The sequence below is a fragment of the Gadus chalcogrammus genome, chromosome 16 (assembly GCF_026213295.1).
Source record: "Gadus chalcogrammus isolate NIFS_2021 chromosome 16, NIFS_Gcha_1.0, whole genome shotgun sequence".
In the NCBI taxonomy this organism is placed as follows: Eukaryota; Metazoa; Chordata; class Actinopteri; order Gadiformes; family Gadidae; genus Gadus; species Gadus chalcogrammus.
The window spans coordinates 5,210,210-5,229,625 of record NC_079427.1 but is presented as its reverse complement, the minus strand read 5'-3'; the positions used below and the strand labels follow the sequence as shown (position 1 = coordinate 5,229,625).

Below are 19,416 nucleotides of genomic sequence, written 5' to 3'. Positions count from 1 at the left end.
TATCCATACAAGCACAAACATCGCAGGGTCAGCGCGTGGTCTGCCCGCTGTGAAACCCGGAGCGGATCCGGTTGCACAGGGTTACCGCCGTGGTGTGACTAGCATGTGTCCTCTCTGCGTGTTCCGCTCCGGCCCGTGCTACCGGGTTTTGTGTTTTACACTAAATCTTATTTGGTCCATAGGCCGAGACATTTAAGCACACGTTCATTAGTTTGTGGTGTGGGGAGGGGGCCGAGCGGGGAGATGAATGGTGCTGGCCCTCCTTCCGACGTCCGCAAATTACGGCTTTGACCCTGCGGTGGTGGGTTGACCTTCAGAGCTAATTATGCAAAGAAAACAGCGTTTGTGTTATGATGTCTGAATGAAGTATGGGCGGTGGAGATCGCTCGCAGGAACGTATGAACTGATAATAATACTATAGTGAACGTCGTTCCTTCTTTTTTTTTTTGCTTAATCTCTTTGAGTGATGTGCGTGATTATAGTTCTTATTGCGAGGACTGTGTGTTGTGGTTGAAGGACACGTTGAGGGCAGATGTAGTTTGAAAAACAAAAGGGAAAAAAGAAAGCAACACTATAGCACAGGAATTTGTTCAACGTTGCGGTTGTGGGGGCCATTGGAGGAAAATGAAATCGAACAGGCAGATAAAAGCCACCTATAGCTGCCTGAGCTGCACATTATGCATGCCACCTGAACTCCAATGCGTGTGTTAGCGTTGCCCCACAGCTGCTGCTGAGCCACCCTGTCTGTATGCTAATCACAGTATAAACATGATGTACAGATCCTCTTGTCCTCGTGTAGCATTCTAGGTGTGCAAACAAAAAAAAAAACGAAACAAATAAAACCCTCCAGTTTCCTCGCTCTCCATATTTTAATCTCAGCAAAATCCTTTCTGTGCTAATCGGTTGGGTTTTGTTTTGTTGTTCTGTGAGTGCTGCTCTACAAAGCAGCGAGGACACATTTTTTAAGGGAAATACAAAAGGAAAATAACTAAAGTGAGCTTTGGATACCCGTTGGGGGTTTCGCAAGCCCGTGGGCTCATCACTCTACCTTTCTAAATATCTCCACGCATGGCTGAATTAGCTCAATTTCCACTTTATCTCTTCTGGTGTTTTTTTTGCACCATTCCCCGTACCGCTGTCGCTGACGACAAGAAAATCAAACACGGGTGATAAATGCCTGCTCGGATTAATCAAAGCATCCGGTTAGGTGTCAAAGTGTTCCTCTTCTCCAGTGAGGTGTAACAGATGCCTGACCAGCCCATCTGTTTAATCACACGTTTTTTGAGGAATACCCAGTTAGCCATGGATCCATCCGGTAGCCAGGAATTAGCTGACTCTGACTGCCTCTATAGAACAGAAAAAAATAAAAACTCTGAATGCTAGTCTTCCAGCGCCGGAGATAGAGAGATGACGCAATAGTTCCCTCTTGTCGATTTTGACCCAATCAACTCCTACCTCTGGCTATCTCATTATGCTTACACTAGCATGTAGCCTCAAGCCGCCCGGGGCTGGGAAAAAAAAAAAAACTTGCTTGGCAAAAGCTATATGCTTTTCATGAAGCACATAAATCCCGGCAAGCGATGAAGATGACGCGCACAGTCTGTCACCCAAAGCGGAGGTAGAGACACGATGAGTAACCCATCACCACCAGTAATCTCATTTGGCATGATAACAGCAAATAGGATTACAAGCATAGCAACGCAGACCTTGTATTCTGAATGACAAAACACTCACAGGCATAAGGAAGGGGCTCGCGTGTCGTAGTGCTCGACTCAGACGTAGGAAGGAGCCCTCGAACTGCTACTTAACGCTCATACCATATTTGGCAGGTACTTTTTGCCTGTTTCTTTGGGTATTATGTTGACATCCTGTACACCCCAGCAGAAAAGCCTGTGATCAGGACATCCTATTCCCGCTAACCAACTGTTGGGTATAAAAGCTCCAGGGATATGATGAGAGACTTTAAGCACACATCTGGGAGTTAACATCTAACTCGAAGTTCCAGACTCTAGCACGAAGACAGGGAGAACATTTTAAGATATACCAAAAAAATTGTAAACTCACTCGTAGAACGTGGTCCATCCGTTCTCGTTGGTCTTGGTGGCCAGCAGCCCCGAGCTCCCATGGTAGGTCATCACCGCGAGCTCCTGGCCCTGGGCTGCGATGGTTTTCAGGGCGTTGTTGGTGCCCACGGTGAACCAGAAGGTCTGGCCGTCGGGCACCATGAGCCACAGGGGCATGCCCGTGGTGTCCCGGCGAATGGTCACCAGGTTCTTGTTCTTGTCCACGACGGAGGCCAGGTCCCCCTGGCCCGAGTACGTCAGGTTGTAGAGGTGGTCCCCGGTGGTCAGGCTCTGGGTGTAGATGTGACTGCCGTTGGCGTCAAACAGGTAGAGCTCGTCGTGGATGGGCGACGACACCTCGTACATGTTGAGCGGGTTCAGGTAGGGCTTGTTCTTGCGCACAAAGCGGATGCGGATGTTGGCCAGGTCGGCGATGAACAGCTCGCCGTCGGGCGACACGGCCAGGGACGACGGCGCGTTCAGCTTGGCGTCCTTGGCGTAGCCCTCGTCGCCCGAGTAGCAGTCGCAGTTGGCGTCGTTCTTGCAGTCGCAGCCGCTGGCCGCGCCCGCCACCAGCGAGATCTCTCCGTTGGTGGACACCTGGCGCACGCGGTTGATCTTCTTCTCGTCCGACTCGGCGATGTACAGGACGCCGGTGTGAGACACGGCCAGGGCGTTGGCCGACTCCAGCGTGGCGTGGATGGCCACCTTGCTCAGCAGGAAGTGGTCAATGCCCGGGACCTGGCAGTGCATGGGCCGCCCGGCGACGATGCGCACCTGGTGGTTCTCCGAGATCTGCAGCACCACGTTGTTGTCCAGCACATACAGGGAGTTGTCCAGGGGGCTCACCGCCAGGTCGGTGGGCCATTCCAGCCGAACCTGAGCGGAGGACACACAAACGCACACGCACACACACCGAAAAGATATCAGCTCACTGGAAAAAAAACTAGGCCATGCACTTATTGATCCATACATTTTTCATTTTTATCAGAGGTAAACAGTCTGTCGGGGGAAAAAAAAGGGGTCGTTGAAAAGTGCACACAAAACTGAAAAGGTGTCCCTTATCTCACAGCTTAGCCAGAATGCAAAAGCCTCTTTATATTCTCTTTTTCCAGGAAGAACTGATCTGATAAGCCGGAAAATATCAGGCCGGCACGCTTTTAACGGAGAAAACAAATACATGATTTTTGAGATGGGAGTTGATAACAGCAGCAGCGGGCGAGGTGCTGGGGAGAGGCGAGAGGTGTCAAATGATCTGATTAACCCCCCCCTCAAAGAACAAACGCCATTGTTACCTTTCACTCTGGCTGTCTTGAGCCTCGGCCAGCGCATCCATCTCATCCCCAGAGAGCCCATCTCCTACTTAAGGGCTATTCATTTAGAGATGCACCAAGACAACGGGGGGCTGTGCACATGAACTGGGGGAACACGCTCAACAAACGCGAGCTCCATCAATCTCTTACCTCCCAAATCACGACTTATTGTTCTGCGAAGAATGCATCTCGGTTGCTAACAAGAGAAAATGATTGGACTCATCCCATTGGACGGTCTCCTCGGCACTTATGATCCCAGGGGGACTTCTCAGAACATAACACCGACGGTCTCATTTCAATGGGAGCCCAAATAAAAAGGAGCCTGATTAAAAACCTTGTCCTTATTTGCGGGAAATTACAATGAGGGGGTCGTATTCTTGGTGACCCATTATGGCGGCAGTCTAGGCATTGATTCGGAAAGGCTCATCCTGAAACTTGGAAACGGGATTGGGTGTAAAATTACCCAGCAATCATCATACTTCAGTAATCTTTCATAATGATGTAGTAATGCCACGTTCACAAACCCGGGGCCGTGGAGAGAGCAGTCTTCGGAGAGGTTTGTTCTTTCGTAATGTGGCGTAAACTATTGCTATGAATGTTAAGAAGAATTGAACATATTTTGAAGATTATAATGCATATAAATGAGTGGAACAAATTACCATGGTGCACAATGTCCTAGATGGGTGTTGGGCGTTGTGACAGCTCTGGGGGTGTCAGCACAATTTAGAAATGGAGTGAGCAACCCCTTGGTGGCGTCGACTCAACAATTACTCAGCCAATAAATAAATGTTGGATGCATTTTGAACACAATCTAGTCATTTCTAGATTAAAGAAAGTCACAGGCAAATAGAAAATTGTCCATGGTTAAGCACTCTCTATTGCTCTTTTGCACAAAAATAAAGAGAGTAATTTATTAAACATCTGATCCAGCATCGCTTGCACAATATTTGAGTCACTACTTTAGAGGGCATGATTACCACAGGAACTCACGACAAGCCACAGTGAGGATCTTTCTTATTACCTACGCAGCGCCTCAGACTCGCGCTCGTATTGTTCCATTTAACGGCTGCATGGGAATCTCTGAGATCGTGCAGCAGTGACTACATCTCCTTTTGTGTCTCTTTGCAGCGCTGGATAACCCTGTCCACCTGTGACTGGCGTAAGCCTCACAGCTCTTAAAAGCTACCCAACCCCGCCGCGACACACAATAGAGAAGAAGTACACAAGGAGGCATATCTTTAGCCCCGGCCACAAAACAGAAAGCCCACAGCTCGCTCTGTCTTTTCCCAGTGTGTGTGTGTATGTGTTGCTGAATTGCTTTTAACTTGGCCTTCGAAATGGGGGGGATATTTCCAATTTCTTAAAACCTATTTCTTGTCAACACCGTTGGTTAAATATTTCATGAGCCCCGGTGTGGTAGGGACCCTGGGGAGACGTGCTGTAAGGAGGGCTTCACACTGCTGGGAAAATGGGGGGATATTTCCCCAGCTGCCGTCCCAGTAACACATTCGGCCGCGCAATCATTCCCGGCTCCGTTGTGTTCGGCGGCGGGTCGGCTGTCATGTGGGCGCCGGGAGTCGACGATTTCGCCCAACCGACGGACAGCCCCGAACGCCACTTGGATTTAAAGCACAGTTATTCCACCGGCGGCGTGAATGGTTTTCCATTTCATGAGCTGCTCCCCTTCTCTAATCTCATCAGAGTGATGTCCGTCCGCATCCGTCCGTCCGGATTTCAAGTCCTCCCCGGTTTTCAGCTCTGTGTTGTCACGGGAGACGAGATGAAGCTTTCTGAAGCTTATGTAACATCCTCAGAGTTATACCCTATTTAAATCTATATATACATTGGAGGGAACGATGTATGTGTTCAAATATGTACAATTATATGATAATGTATACATATATGGTCATTTGCATTCAGCAAGCAAGGGGGGTTTGTCGAGCCCTTTCCCTGGCTGTATATTAATGCGGTCAGAGCCTTAAAATAACAAGTTGCCGGACCTAAAGACCCTCGATAGGAGCATAATTATGGTAAAATATTTCCCGCCGAGGTCACACTCCTGACCTTGCACATTAAGACGGCACTGAGCAGGGTTATGATTATTAATAAAACCATCAAGGCAACAAAGCATATGGAGGGGCGGAGCTCTGAAAGGTCAGCGCGGTGTGTTCGCCGTCAGCGCGTGTGCGGCCCAGGTGGAGACGCCGAGGCCTTCCGAGAGTCGCCGCAAACCCATGACCTCTTCGTTCATTTTTGAATTATTATTTTATTAAGCTAATTTTTCTGATTTCTAATACAGCCCTGTGCCATACCTGAGGACCAGGAGGTCCCGTCTGTGATTATTAGTATTAATAGTATTAATAGTATTAAAAGTATCAAGTTTTATCAGCAGGAGATGAATCCACATCCATCCACAACTTTATTGGTAAAAGCTCTTTATCACGGTAACAGCCTCAAATGGCTTCAGAGGCCCATATCATACCACAGCCCCTAACCCTAAGCCCTCCTTCCAGGCAGTTAGGAATACAACAGCGGCCGAATGTTAAGTCTTATTAAGATAACACAAGGTAAGATAGAGCCTTATTAATCCCTGGCATGAAATGCGGGCACTCCTAATAGAGCTATTAGGAAGCAGTAGATCAGTAATAAGCTAAATAATCAATCACGAGTGCGGGGCTACTTTGTATGATGGGACGATATGAAGGAGATATGGAGTCCTTCTGCAAGCACTGCTCGGTGGAGCGGCAGGCCCCTTAAGTAAGGGGTCCCGGAGTGTTTGAAGTAGGATGCTGTGTGCCCTGGATGAATTTTTAATGAATGCTTTTTGCTGTCTGTGTGTGTGTCTATCTGGCGGTGCTTGTGCGATTTGTCATAGTTGTGGGGAGCTGCACTCCGTTGGACTTGTTTCTACACACTGGAAAGGGAGGGGGGGGGGGGGGGGAGAGGGTAAGTGGGGATGGTATTGGTGTTGGTAGTGGGTGCTGGAGCTTGGAGAGGTGTTGGTGGAACTGTGTGGTGGTGGGGGTTGGTAGTGTTGGTGGCAATGGAATTTGTTGTGGGGTGGGGTGATGGTGGTGGTGGTGGTGGTAGCTCTGGGGGTAGAAATGTTGATCGTAAGGGTGGTGGTGGGATTGATAGTGGTGTGTGTGTGTGTGTGTGGGGGGTTATGATAGTGGTGTTGTTGTTGTTGATGTTAGTTGGGCAGGTAGTGATGATGGCAGTGGATAGACGATGGAAATGGTAGTGGTGGTGGAGAGGGGGTGATGGAATCAGGGAGGCAGGAGAGGGAGAGGGAGAGAGTGAGAGTGAGAGTGAGAGTGAGAGTGAGAGTGAGAGAGAGAGAGAGTGAATGGTTGCGAAAGAGAGAGAGAGTCAGAGAGAGAGAGAGAGAGAGAGAGAGAGAGAGAGAGAGAGAGAGAGAGAGAGAGAGAGAGAGAGAGAGAGAGAGAGAGAGAGAGAGCGAGTGAGTGGTTGAGAGAGAGGAGCTAATAAAGAGAGAGAGAGGGAGAGAGAAGGAGAGAGAGAGAGGAGCTGAGAGACGGGGTGGAGGTGGAAGCCGGGTGGAGGGTCTCTGGGGGTTGGGGTCGGACAGCTGGAGGCTTTGCTCTTCTCTGAATACATCATTTCACACACAAAGCCTTCCTCCGCTGGCATCCCAGCCCCCCGGGTCCTGCTTGCTAGTCCTGCTGGAGAACATGCAACACGCGGGGCAGGAAACAACCCAGTGGTAGTCCCTAACCCTGGAGCCTGCCCCCCCTCCCCCCCCCCCCCCCCTCCCTCCCTCCCTCCCTCCCTCTCCCTCTCTCTGGATGACAGTTAGAAGCTCCAGGTGCCAACACATGCCTCCAATACTAATTATACTGTACACAGGCAATCACATGTAATTAATATGCTTGACAAATATATTATAAATACATATATTTATACAGGATGAGCCTAACGAGAGAGAGTGAGAGAGCGAGAGAGCGAGAGATATAAAGATAGATATATAGATCGATCCGTAGATAGATAAGGAAAATGTAATCTCTTGTGTCTAAAATGTAGCACTGCAAAGACCGCATGTTTCTTGCAATTTCTTGGTTGTAGCTTCATGGTTGAATGTACTTCTTCTAAATATTGAGCATTAATCATCAAGCATACATTTCATATTCACATAATTGATGTTGAATGTCAATGAGTATTTCTTCCTTTCAAAAGTAAACCAGAGTCGACACGCTGCATCAAATATGTTGCATGTGGGACTAAGGACTAAGCAAGCGGGAGATTTACGCGAGTGAAATGAAATATGGCAGAAGCAGTCCAGACCCTCAGCAGAGGAGTCACACGACTTGGGGGCAAGTGACCTCACAGCTCGGGGGTACAGGACCTCAGAGTCATGACCTTGCCTGGGGGAGAATTCCATCTGTCTGGTACGCGTATGCGAGTTTGTATTGGTGCGTGTGTATTGGTACGTGTGTGAGTGTATTGGTGCCTTTGTAAGTGTCTGTCTGTGTGTGTGTGTGTGTGTGTGTGTGTGTCTGAATGTATTGCTGTGCGTGTGTGTCTGAGTGTATCGATGCCTGTGTGTGTATGCGAGTCTATCCCTGCCATGTTTGTGGGACTCAATGACAGCGTTCCTATACAGTGTGGCGTGTGTGTGTGTGTGTGTGTGTGTTAATGTGTGCGTGTGTGTGTGTGTGCGATGGGTCATTCGCCTGCCCCCCCTGCAGCTATAGGCCAACGGTTCACCACATTAGATCGGGACCGGGTCGGTCAGACATACGGAACACGTAGCCCTCGATGCGGACATCCAGCGACCTGGTGCAAGGGTCACCTCCTATATCCTACATACCACTACCAAGACCACCACCACCACCACCACCACAACACCATGACAACTGCTCTTCTCGTCTCCATTCCTCTGTTGTTTTTCCTGAACCATGGGACGGCCATTTTCATTTTATTGTGATTGACCACAGTGGACCACACCAGCCCAGACCTTTTTGTATTGTCGGCTACTTTGTCTGCATCCATAATCTCTTGGACCGACCAATTATATCGCAGCCTTCAGCCCAGATCACGCCTGTCTCTTACGTGGCGGTCTGCGTGGCTGCCCTACGTGCTTAGACGCCTGCACTTTGTAAAAACAATTTACCAAGGCTGAGTGTAGAAAGCTGTGAATCCAATCAGTGCTCACGCGCCTCAGGCTCTGGCAGTCCCCGTTCACCTGCTCTGGAGAAAACACCTGCTAGTTACGATATTCCAACATGCAGAACACGTTGTTACGGGCTACGGTTCGGATCACATTCTGCAGTATGTAAAAATTCATCTTTGATAGCACGCTTGATATCAAATTGCTAGCAGGCTAACATTCAAATCACATTGCTAGAAGGCCAACATTTCACATTGTGATCAAGCTACAGGGTAAACTAACCAAACACTTCACAGAGCAAGCCTTGAACTAGGCTAGGCTTATGGACCACAGAGCCAGGTTGGTATCTATGGGCAACAGGAATGAGGCACTCTCTGACACTTATGGTTCGGAGGCTAGAACTTTCAAAGCTATCATTTATGAGGAAGACAATCATCCCAACAGTAATATCGAAGGCAGGTTATATAAAACCAATCGCTGTTCACAAGAAATACGAAAAGTTCACTTGAGGTAAAGAGAGTATTTCATACAATGGAGCGATCATATCCTGGAAGGACCCCTAGCTGGGATTACCTCCTTAATACAGCTTGACTATCCAGCAAATACCATCGGATAAAGCCTAAATTATCCTACTTGTACTTCAAATAGCCAGGGGGATCTACGCTGGTGCTTGCATTTACGGTTCTGTGTTGGTGATTCTGGGTGCGGTCCCTGGAAGAATGCCAAAAGTCACACATTCCGTGAAAGAAGTAGTCAGTCCTAAATTGGTGATTGTAACACTGCTTGTATTGCTCGTGGAGTAAGTGACGAGTTAATTTAGAAATGGCGGTGCCACCATGATGGAGCTCATTGGTCTGAAATGTTTGCTGTGGCCAGCGGTGGAGGGAGGGTAGGAGATAGAGTAGGGGCGAGGGGAGGAACGAGGGGAGGAGCAAGGGTAGGAGATAAGAGTAGGGGCTAGGGGAGGAACTAGGGGAGGAGCAAGGATAGGAGATAGAGTAGGGGCTAGGGGAGGAACTAGGGGAGGAACTAGGGGAGGAGCAAGGGTAGGAGTTAGAGTAGGGGCTAGGGTAGGGGTGAGGGGAGGAACGAGGGGAGGAGCAAGGGTAGGAGTTAGAGTAGGGGCTAGGGGAGGAACTAGGGGAGGAACTAGGGGAGGAACTAGAGTAAGGGCTATGGTAGGGGCTAGGGTAGGGGCGAGGGGAGGAGGAGTGAGGGGAGGAGCGGGGGTAGGAGCAGGGGGGGAGGGGCGGGAGGAGGGGCTTGGGGGTCTCACCTGCGAGATGTCCATGACGGCGTCACAGCTGAGGGGGCGAGCGGAGGTGAGGTCGTTGAAGCCCAGGAGGGTGGAGATGATGCCGTTCTGGTCGATCCGGCGGATCATGGTGCCGTCCACGAAGAAGACGATGCCGTACTTGTCCACGGTGACGCCTGCAGCGACACGTCAAATAAGAACAACAAGGCGTCAGCCCCCGGGGTCGGCCACGCAGGAGGAGCCGTCGGGCGTTTTGTCTGGAGGTGATTTATGACATGGGAGGGGAGGCCAGCGCGCTGTAATAAAATATAACGCCGGCATTGATTTTCCCCCCCCCGTCAATAACAAAGCACAACGGAGACATCAAACCAGATGAGGACTACCGATCGATCCGGGCCGCAATCGGAAAAATCCCCTTTACCTTTAGATTAACCGTTGGAAAACCTACAAACGTCATTGAGTCCGTTTGGACTGGTTCAACAGGCGGGGAAACCGGGAGATCTGAGATCTACACCGGCGGATGCCAGACGCTTTGGGAGCCCGTCGCAGATTCCAGATTGCTGGCTGCTTGTTTCTGGGCATGTGAATCATTACCATCTACAAGGGGAGGACAAAGGAGCAGCCACGTGGCCTTATGACGGCCGAGTCATCCCAATAAGCAATCAGGTCCAAACCAAATACACTATCGACTTCATAGATCCTATCCCAATGCACTATCAAACTAAATACGTCCAACTAAATACACAATAAACTTGATAGAACCTATCCCGATACACTATCAACTAAATACGTCCAAACCCAAAATTTGAAGAGATTCAAACCCAAATCCAAAGGTGTGTGTGTCTCTGTGTGTGTGTTTGTGTGAGAGTGTGTGTTTGTGTGTGTGGGTATGTGTTTGTGTGGGTGGGTATTTGTGTGGAGGTGTGTCAGTATCGGAGCACATGTGTATATCGGTGCATGTGTGTATGTGTGTGTGTGTAGGTACGTGCGCATCTGTGTTTGTGTGTGTGTGTGTGTGTGTGTGTGTGTGCGTGCGTCAGGGTAAATCGACATTCGACACTGCTCAATGCTTGAAAATGACCGTGGCTCACGAAGGCAGCAGGTTGCGAGGGGTTAGAAAGCGAAAGCCAAAATAGAAAGCAGCGAGCGAGGACTAAAGGGTATCGATCCGGCTCTGTGCGCGTCCGTCTGCAGCCCCGCGCGAGGGGTCGCCGGAAGGGATGCTGGTAGACTCCTGCTGTTCTCTCCCTCGCTCAGCTTCATACATTCTGTCACATCCCGGCTGCTACATGTGCATACCGTACACAGGTTGCCCCTTCCCGGAGGGCAGTGTGCTACTCACTCTACAAGAAGATATATTTTTAACTCGGTTGTTTGGAATACACCTTCGGGGGTCGTTTTTTTTTGTGCTTTTGTTTTTTCGGGGGGGCTGGAAACAAAAAGCCGCGCAGGCAGGCAGAAGTTGTGGTCTGAAAGCCAAGGTTGATTTGGAAGAAGGGGGAATGCGCTCACTGTATCAGCAGATTCTGTCATGCGTTGTAAAGCGCCAACACGGTTTAAGACCTCAGGAGGGCTGGATTCTGCACTACATTATTCAGAGTGAATCAAAATTGAAAACAGAAGTCGGTTGATCTCCACTTCACTGGCCATCTTAAAGATGTACACACTGCTGACAAAATAACGTCTTTGGTAAGGCGACTCACTGGTCTCGTAGTATGTTGCTATTCATTTTGTTTGTGAGGTTGTCGATTGGAAATGTAAATGTATGGACCAGTCCTATATATTTATACTTCTTGCTTCCCCACAGATCTTTTTAACCCGATCAATATACATAGTTCGCTTTTGGATATAAGTCATAAGGGAGACCGTTTATTCTGAATGAGTCTAAACATTCAAAACTTTAAGGATATATATGCATATAATTAGTTCTAATAAAAATGCACCAACATATAATTCAAAATCAAATATCTCCGTCCATGTGACATTCTATTGCTTGCCTAGTGCCTGTCAGGTAACAGCATAGCCGATGCTAACACGCTACCTCTAGGGTTGGTGAGGGTGGCCTCGGCCGCCTTGCCCCCGTCCCCGCAGCGCGCGTCGTCGTAGGGCAGGCACTGGTCCCCGGTGCCCGCCACCAGCTCCAGGTTCTTGGCCACGTCCTTCACGGCGCTCAGGGACCTGACCCGGAACACCTTCCGGCTGCCGGTGTCTGACAGGTACACCGCGCCGCTCACAGGGCTGGCCGCCAGGTAGTACTTATGGGCGGGGCTGTTACTGTCGGGACGAAGCAGGAAGTAGACAGGAAGTGGAAGACAAAAAGGGGGGGGGAGGGGTTAATGAAGCAGCAAGTAGGAAGAAGAGAACAGGGGGCACTTTCGAGTAGAACAAGATGCAATGCGGTGGGAATGGATTTAACCAGCCGATATGGGGAGTCGATCGGACACAATTACGCTTTGCAAAGCGAGGTGGCGGAGACCCGGATGGCAGAGGGAGATTAAACAAGGCAGAACGTGGCGGGAGTAGAAATGATTTTGACCTGGACGTCTTGGTTAGAAAATATCTGTTGTTGAAAAAAAACGGATACACAACCTGGCTTAATCGAACATCGTATTTTTGCAGTAATTATTGGGAATTTTTTGCAGGCATGGCGGTAGACATCACAATCTGTAGATCAAGGCCGTTGCGTCGTAACACACGGTTGGAAGGGGGAAACCGTATATTTCCTACTGTTTTCAATTTAATCAAATGATAAAATGTTTTCATTTTATCAAATGAAAACAGTCTTAATGTGCAGCCAGGGAAAGATATTTGTATCCATTATTCAGAATATACGCGGTCGGCTTTGTGTTTTAATAAACTCCATTGTTTAATAAAAACTATATTTTTCAACCTGCGTCCTACATCCGTGAGGCACGAATTTCGAAAAAATACACCGGCAGCGCTGCAAACATAATCCTCCCCAAACGCTGTCGTGTTATTGGTCTGACTAAGAAGCGTCTCTCCCTTGGAGCGGTGAACATTCATCTCCGTCCTCGGCCCGGATTGATCCGGTCCCCGCGGCCAGGTCTCTGACCCGCTGACTGGATCAATGTCCAGCAGGCCCCGCCGACACTCAAAGGTACCGGAGAAGCCTTTCGGCCCAAAGTGGGGAAAAAAATAACCAAATTGAATATTATATTTTCTCTATCTATCTCCTCCTTTGTGAACGCTTTGAAAGTAACTTGACTCTGGCGAGGGGGCACTTCCGCTAGACTAGACTGTATAATCAGCACCCAGAGACCCGTTGACAGGGAATTATTCAAACCAGATCCTAGGAACGAAAGAAAAGAGAAAGAGACCCCACTTTATCGCCCTGAAGGTCTCCAGGGGAGGGAAAGACCTATTTACCATTTATTAATATGTATTTAGTCATTTGGACAACGCCCTTATCCAACGCAGCACACTGCAGCCACGTCCGTGCTACGCGCCACCTAGGCGGCGGCCAGAATCAACCTGGGTGGCTTTTACTGGGCTGCCCCGAACCCAAGACATGGGGGGGGGGGGGGGGGAATGATGACGAAATACGTACGTTTATTGCAAAGTTTGAAGGATAATGATACATAGAACAGCTTTCGAATGCTGCCATGTCTGAGATCTGAGAGTTGTGGTTGTGATGATTGGTGGTTTGACCTATGGGTATGATCGTTCAATAAACCATAGGTCGGCAGCCTCACCCGGCCCCAGAATCCAATCGGTCTGGCTGGGGTCAGGGGAGGCGGCTCGAACCAGCCATCAACCACACACACTCTAGACTCCCATTGAATCATTTAAGATACAAGCAAGTAGAAGGGCTTGGGCCTCCATCTCTAGGAGGCCTACAGGTAGAATGTGGACTTTGGGGGATCGAACCCAGAATATTTTCAAATGTTGATTAAACACCCTAAAAAATAAATCCTGGCAGGAATGTCCATTTTGAGCGATTATTGACCTCCAGCCAATCGGTGGCGATGGGAGCTTCAGCCAACCAATAATTGGACTGCAATCACGTCCAGCTTTCCTAGCCCGTGACCACGGAAAAATGCTTCACAATTAGTGCCTCGCATTCACTCGTTCCTACACCAACGGCGGTGTTGACTTATGCACGGCAACAGTGAGGGTTAGGTCGGTGTCTTGCTCAGGGGCACCTCGACACTTAGCTAGCAGGAGCCGGGAGTCAAACCAGCAACATTCTGTTTAATGACCTGCTCTGTTACCTGAGCTCCCGGTTTGAACCGCTTGGTCTAGGAAAAGGAGAGAAGCTTGTAGGCCTTAACGGGGGTAGAGGGGGGGGGGGGCATAAGTAATCAGCTGATACTTTATCTGCTGCAGGTCGCATGTAGACCTGCGCTGCCCCATAGTGCGTGAAACTATGAGGCGTTACCACGGCGACCTTGGCCCATGGACTCCATCTATATTCACTGACAACATCCAGTTTGTGGAAGATAATTGGATTTTGCGGCATGCCGCCGTGGCGATGAGAGAGGGAGGGAGAGGGAGCGCGGGGAGAGAGAGCGAGCGAGCAGGGGAAAGAGAGAGAGGGAGGGCATGAAGAGGGGTTAGGGACATTTGTGGAGGTGGTGGTGGTGGTGGTACTGCGGTAAGATCATCCCCCCCTCTGAGCACTGTCGTTGTACCATTCACACACACAACACACAACACACACACACACACACACACACACACACACACATTAAGACAGTAGCCAACCCCTCCTGTGCATGCACACACACAGCATGAGTCGTTCCTTGGGACAAATCTGCTTTTTAATATGCAAATGTCTCCCGAGCATGGTGCGCTTTACACGTCTCCTCTGTCCTGCTCCGGTAAGCAGGGCAGAGCGTGCATGTGAGCGTGCATGTGAGCGTGCATGTGAGCGTGCGTGGGTGTGTGTGTGTGTGTGTGTGTGTGTGTGTCTGTGTGTCTGTGTTTATGTCTGCTTGCCTTTGTGAGTGTGTGTCTGTGTGTGTGTGTGTGCGTGTGTGTTTGTGCTAGTGCACAAAGATGTGCGAGAGATAAAAAGATAAAGCCATAAAGGGCAGGACTGCATTCGTTTATAGGAGGTGTATGGAGAGAGAGCGGGAGAGAGACACACAGAGAAAGAGAGAGAGAGAGGGAGAGCGAGCCTCACAATGTGTAGTGTTTACGTGGTCTGGTCTCCAGATAAAGGCCAGCAACTAGAGTCACTTGGCTTCTCATCTCTGCCGTAATGCGGCCATTTTAAGCCAAGTCATGACCTCTGATAGAAAATCAATGGGTGGGCCTTTGCCTGAGAACTGCTATCCAAAGACAGCACACAATGAAGATTTGACTCCCCCACTGCCCCCCCAGCCCCTACATCTACGAAGGCATATGGAGTCCTTCTTTTGTCATTCAGCCCTTGATAACATCCAGGCTTCTAACGACCTCACATTCCCTTCTGGTGGCCATTGTGGGAAACCGTTGTGATTCCAGCGAGCAGACTTCCACAAAAAACAACTCTGCAGTATCGATGTTTAACAGTAGCCTCTGCAAACATCCCGGATCAATTACGTCCACCGATTGGCCATATTGGAGCAGATAAGAGGACCATAGAGGAGCTGGCGGAATCTGCCTTTTCGCTCTTGAAGAAGTCGGTATCCAGCGCCGCCTAAGCTAACCGTTCTTCGCCGCCTCGCTGCCGTGACATTTACCCTAATAGTTTCTTCATTTATCAGTTTGAAAACATACCGCTGCGCCCTAATGCGATTAGACCTTTCAGCTCATGTCAGCTCAGGAGAGGTTGTTAATGAACCAATAAAACGCAAGCTTTACCAAGACAAAGATCACGCAGGCACCCGTTATATTAAAAGATAATCTTTAGGGTTGCCGACGCTTTATTCCTCGGTAAGGTCACCGCAAGTTCTTCATGTAAATACGAGGGGAAACCGTGGGTTGATAAAGGACTATATCAAGCTATTCTTAGCAACAGGTAATGCATTGAATTTAATTGTTGTGTGAGAGGCGATATATCTCTCAGGGTACAACAGCGGAAAGGGTTTTTTGGGGACATTTGGGGACAGGCTGCAGGGCTTACCTATGCCTGAAGTCTTTATTTCTGTCAAAGTAAGCCAGGCAGCAGCAGAAAGCAAGACACAAAAAAAAAAAGAGAGAGAAGGAGGAAAATGTTAGTTGTTAGTGGAGGAGGAAAGTGATTAGGAGGAAAATAATCATGCCGTTAGATTACATTCAAGAGGTCTCTGGCGGTGGTGAGGTGGCCTGCTGCTAGTCGCTCGTTATGAGCGATAGAGCCCAGGATCAGAGGCCGGCCCCAGCCCGGTGCTTTAGAACCAGACGCCCCCCCCACCGGGCGTGGGCGTCTGTACTAACGGCCAGGGCATCACGGAGAGTGTTGCCGTGTGTATCCAGGAGAGTGTGTGCGTGTGTTTGAGTGTGCGTGCGCACGGTAAAAAACTGGAGCACTGGAGTTCATGCTATTTATTCTTCTTCTGAAGTGCATTCATGCATTAATCGTTTCCGGGCAGTAAAAGTAATTCACTGAACATAATTTACTGACTTGATTTGAACTAATCGTTTAGGAGCTACCAGTAGAGGGACCACCCCTGGCTAAGAGGAGGGTGTGGGGGGGGGGGGGGGGGGGGGAGAGGAGATGAGGTAAACTAGGAACAGGTAAGGTCAGACAGAGGTAGGCGAGCAAAGGATAGGTATCATCAAGATCGTAAGATACAATAAGGTCATTAGGTAGGATAGCTGTGCACGACAATAGAAATAGAAAAGAAAACCAATTAGCACCTCATCAATTTGCAGGGTGTAGGGTTAGTGTTAAATGAGGGGTTAAAGGTTCCGGTTAGAGTAAGGCTCATGGGTAAGGGTTACAGCTATCCTTTAGGATGACCGGTAAGACCCTTACAGCAGCAGTCCTTTTCTTTCCGTGACTTTCACGAATGTCACGACTGCTCGGATCGCATTTCCTTTTTTAACCTTTTCGCCTTGCGCTTTTCTCGCTTACACTGGGCTTTGCTAACCCTTTCAGGGGCCAAAGGATAGGGGTTAAAGGTTAAGACAACATATACAAGCTCCCACGTATTCCCCGGGCTCCGTGATAGCCTCCCCCCCCTGGTGGTCGTCGGGGTGTACCTGAGCTCCAGCACACTGGTGACGTTCCCCGTGGTGAAGATGCGGCGGACGTAGTTGAAGTCCCCGACGTAGAGGCTGCCGTCGGAGCCGCTGGCCAGCGCCACGGGGGCCAGCAGCTTGTTGCCGTCCGCCAGCCCGTTGCAGCTCGGGCAGGAGATGCTGCGGCGGCGGCCGTTGCCCATCACGCTGCCGATCACAGGGGGCTGCTGGGAGATGAAGACGTTCTCGCCGTTGCCCATGTGGAGGATACCTGGAGGGGAGGGGGAGCAGTGAGTAACACATGAGACCCGTGAGAGAGAGGGAAAGGTGCGCCCGTGAGAGCCGTGTGGTCGATTACACACGTGCACACGCATAGACTCCTGCACCACGCATACACACACTAATGGCCACACACACACACAAATAAACATATTTGACATAACCAGACATAGAGACCCAGACGCACACACATTCATGCAACACATATAAACACAGAGACCGACACGCACTGATGGCCAGACACACACACACACACACACACCTAGAGGCTTAAATGCACACACACACACACACACACACACACACGCACACGCATACGCACACACACACACACACACACACACACACACACACACACACACACACACACACACACACACACACACACAGACACATACACACACACACACACACAGGTTATTTGCATATTTGCCAGCGTGTAAACTTTGGAGAAAAGGATCCGGTATGTTAATTTCGAAAATCCTCCAGCAGACGGATCGATGTGATGGTCTTTAGGATGCAGCATGCGTGTGTGTGTTTGTCTGTGTTTGCATGTGTGTGTGTGTGTGTTGACATGCCGGCTCAAAGAATCACAACATTTGGTCCATCAGAGGAGAAGCCAAGCACCCTCTCTGTGGGAGAGGGTTTAATCTGAGACACTGCTGGCCATGGGGTGTGTGTGAGGTTGGGTATGAAGTGTAAGTGTGTGTGTGTGTGTGTGTGTGTGTGTGTGTGTGTGTGTGTGTGTGTGTGTGTGTGTGGAGGTTGGCTGTCAGTGAGAGTGTATGTGTGGTAGATGTGGGTGGTTATCTGTGAATGAGTGTGTGTGTATGTGTGTCAGCGAGAGTGTGTTTGTAAGACTATGAGAGTGTGGGAGTCTGTGTCTGTGTGTGCGTGTGTGTGTGTGTGTGTGTGTGTGTGTGTGTGTGTGTGTGTGTGTGTGTGTGTGTGTGTGTGTGTGTGTGTGTGTGTGTGTGTGCGTGTGTGTGTGCGTGTGTGTGGAAGTAGCCCAGAGAGAGCAATTAAATTAGGGGATGATTCTAAAAACCCTGGGCGTGGACAGCACACTGACCAGCCAAGAGGACAGGGGGGCTGGCAGGAGGTGTGCGTGTGTGTGTGTGTGTGTGTGTGTGTGTGTGTGTGTGTGTGTGTGTGTGTGTGTGTGTGTGTGTGTGTGTGTGTGTGTGTGTGTGTGTGTGTGTGTGAGGCTTTCGTGCACGCAGCATGACAGATCGAAGGGACATCTTCCCCTGTGAAGTCTCGGGTCCTGACAGCAACAGATCGCCGGGTCCTAACTGGCATGACAGGAGCTGCCTTAAGTTGTGCCTTCACCAAATCGCCTTATTTTCCAACCCTAACCCCTGTAACGCCTGTTCTTCGGGGAGCCCGCTCTCTGTCGACACCGAGATTGCGCGGAAAGTGAAAGAAAACGCTCGGAGAGGCGTCTGACGTGAGACGACATCCCCCGCTCGTTACGGCGGGCGCCGGAGCGCGGCGGGGCGGTCCAAAGTGCTCCGGCGACGCTCTGAAGCAAGGCAGCCGGGTAGCCGGGTAGTTAGACACCCACTCGCCTTAATGGCACCGCTGTGGACCTCAGACCTGTTGGCTCCCGGTAAGCGTGCATCCCCGGCCTGCCGCTTCATTACATTGTTATCGCTCTGTAATGGAACGGCTTTCATTTCACGTAATGCGCGGTAGGATGCGATGACTTATTGCATTCGATGTGATTAATAAAGACCCCGTGTGCGGGGCGGGGAGACGGAGCGGGAGGTGGGGAGGGAGGGATGGAGGGAGGGAGGGAGGGAGGGAGGGAGGGAGGGAGGGAGGGAGGGATGGGATGGGAGGGAGGGAGGTGGGGAGGGAGGGATGGAGGGAGGGAGGGATGGAGGGATGGAGGGAGGGATGGAGGGAGGGAGGGAGGTGGGGAGGGATGGAGGGAGGGAGGGAGGGAGGTGGGGAGGAGGGAGGGAGGGAGGGAGGGAGGGAGGGAGGGGGGGATGGGATGGGAACAGCAAGGGAGGGGCTGGAGAGAGAAGGGAGAGAGGAAGGGAGGTGGGAGGGAGGAACAGAGAGATGGGGAGGAGAGGAAGGGGGGAGGGAGGGAGGGAGGAAAAGGCGGGAGGGATGGACGGAAGGGTGGGAGTTCCTGGAGCCCTCACCACTCTGGATGTTGAGGGCGTGGTGCTTGTCGATCGCCCATCCCCCCAGCTTGGAGGCCGTGGTTTCGTAGCCCTGCAGGATGGCCGTCCTCTTCTCCCACAGGAT

The 19,416-nt window shown here is 50.3% G+C and overlaps 1 protein-coding gene across 1 annotated transcript in view; it reads right to left on the bottom strand.

Annotated features, from left to right (window-relative positions):
* The window catches only part of tenm4 (teneurin transmembrane protein 4), a 174,785-nt gene that overhangs the window by 29,059 nt on the left and 126,310 nt on the right, over positions 1–19,416 (bottom strand). Inside the window, exons 8-13 of the mRNA XM_056610354.1 lie at positions 19,311–19,415; positions 16,894–17,143; positions 15,833–15,853; positions 11,804–12,036; positions 9,784–9,938; positions 2,065–2,942 (exon numbers count right to left, since the gene is read on the bottom strand). Of these exons, the coding sequence (XP_056466329.1) occupies positions 2,065–2,942; positions 9,784–9,938; positions 11,804–12,036; positions 15,833–15,853; positions 16,894–17,143; positions 19,311–19,415 (1,642 nt within the window). The remainder of the gene's footprint in view (positions 1–2,064; positions 2,943–9,783; positions 9,939–11,803; positions 12,037–15,832; positions 15,854–16,893; positions 17,144–19,310; position 19,416) is intronic.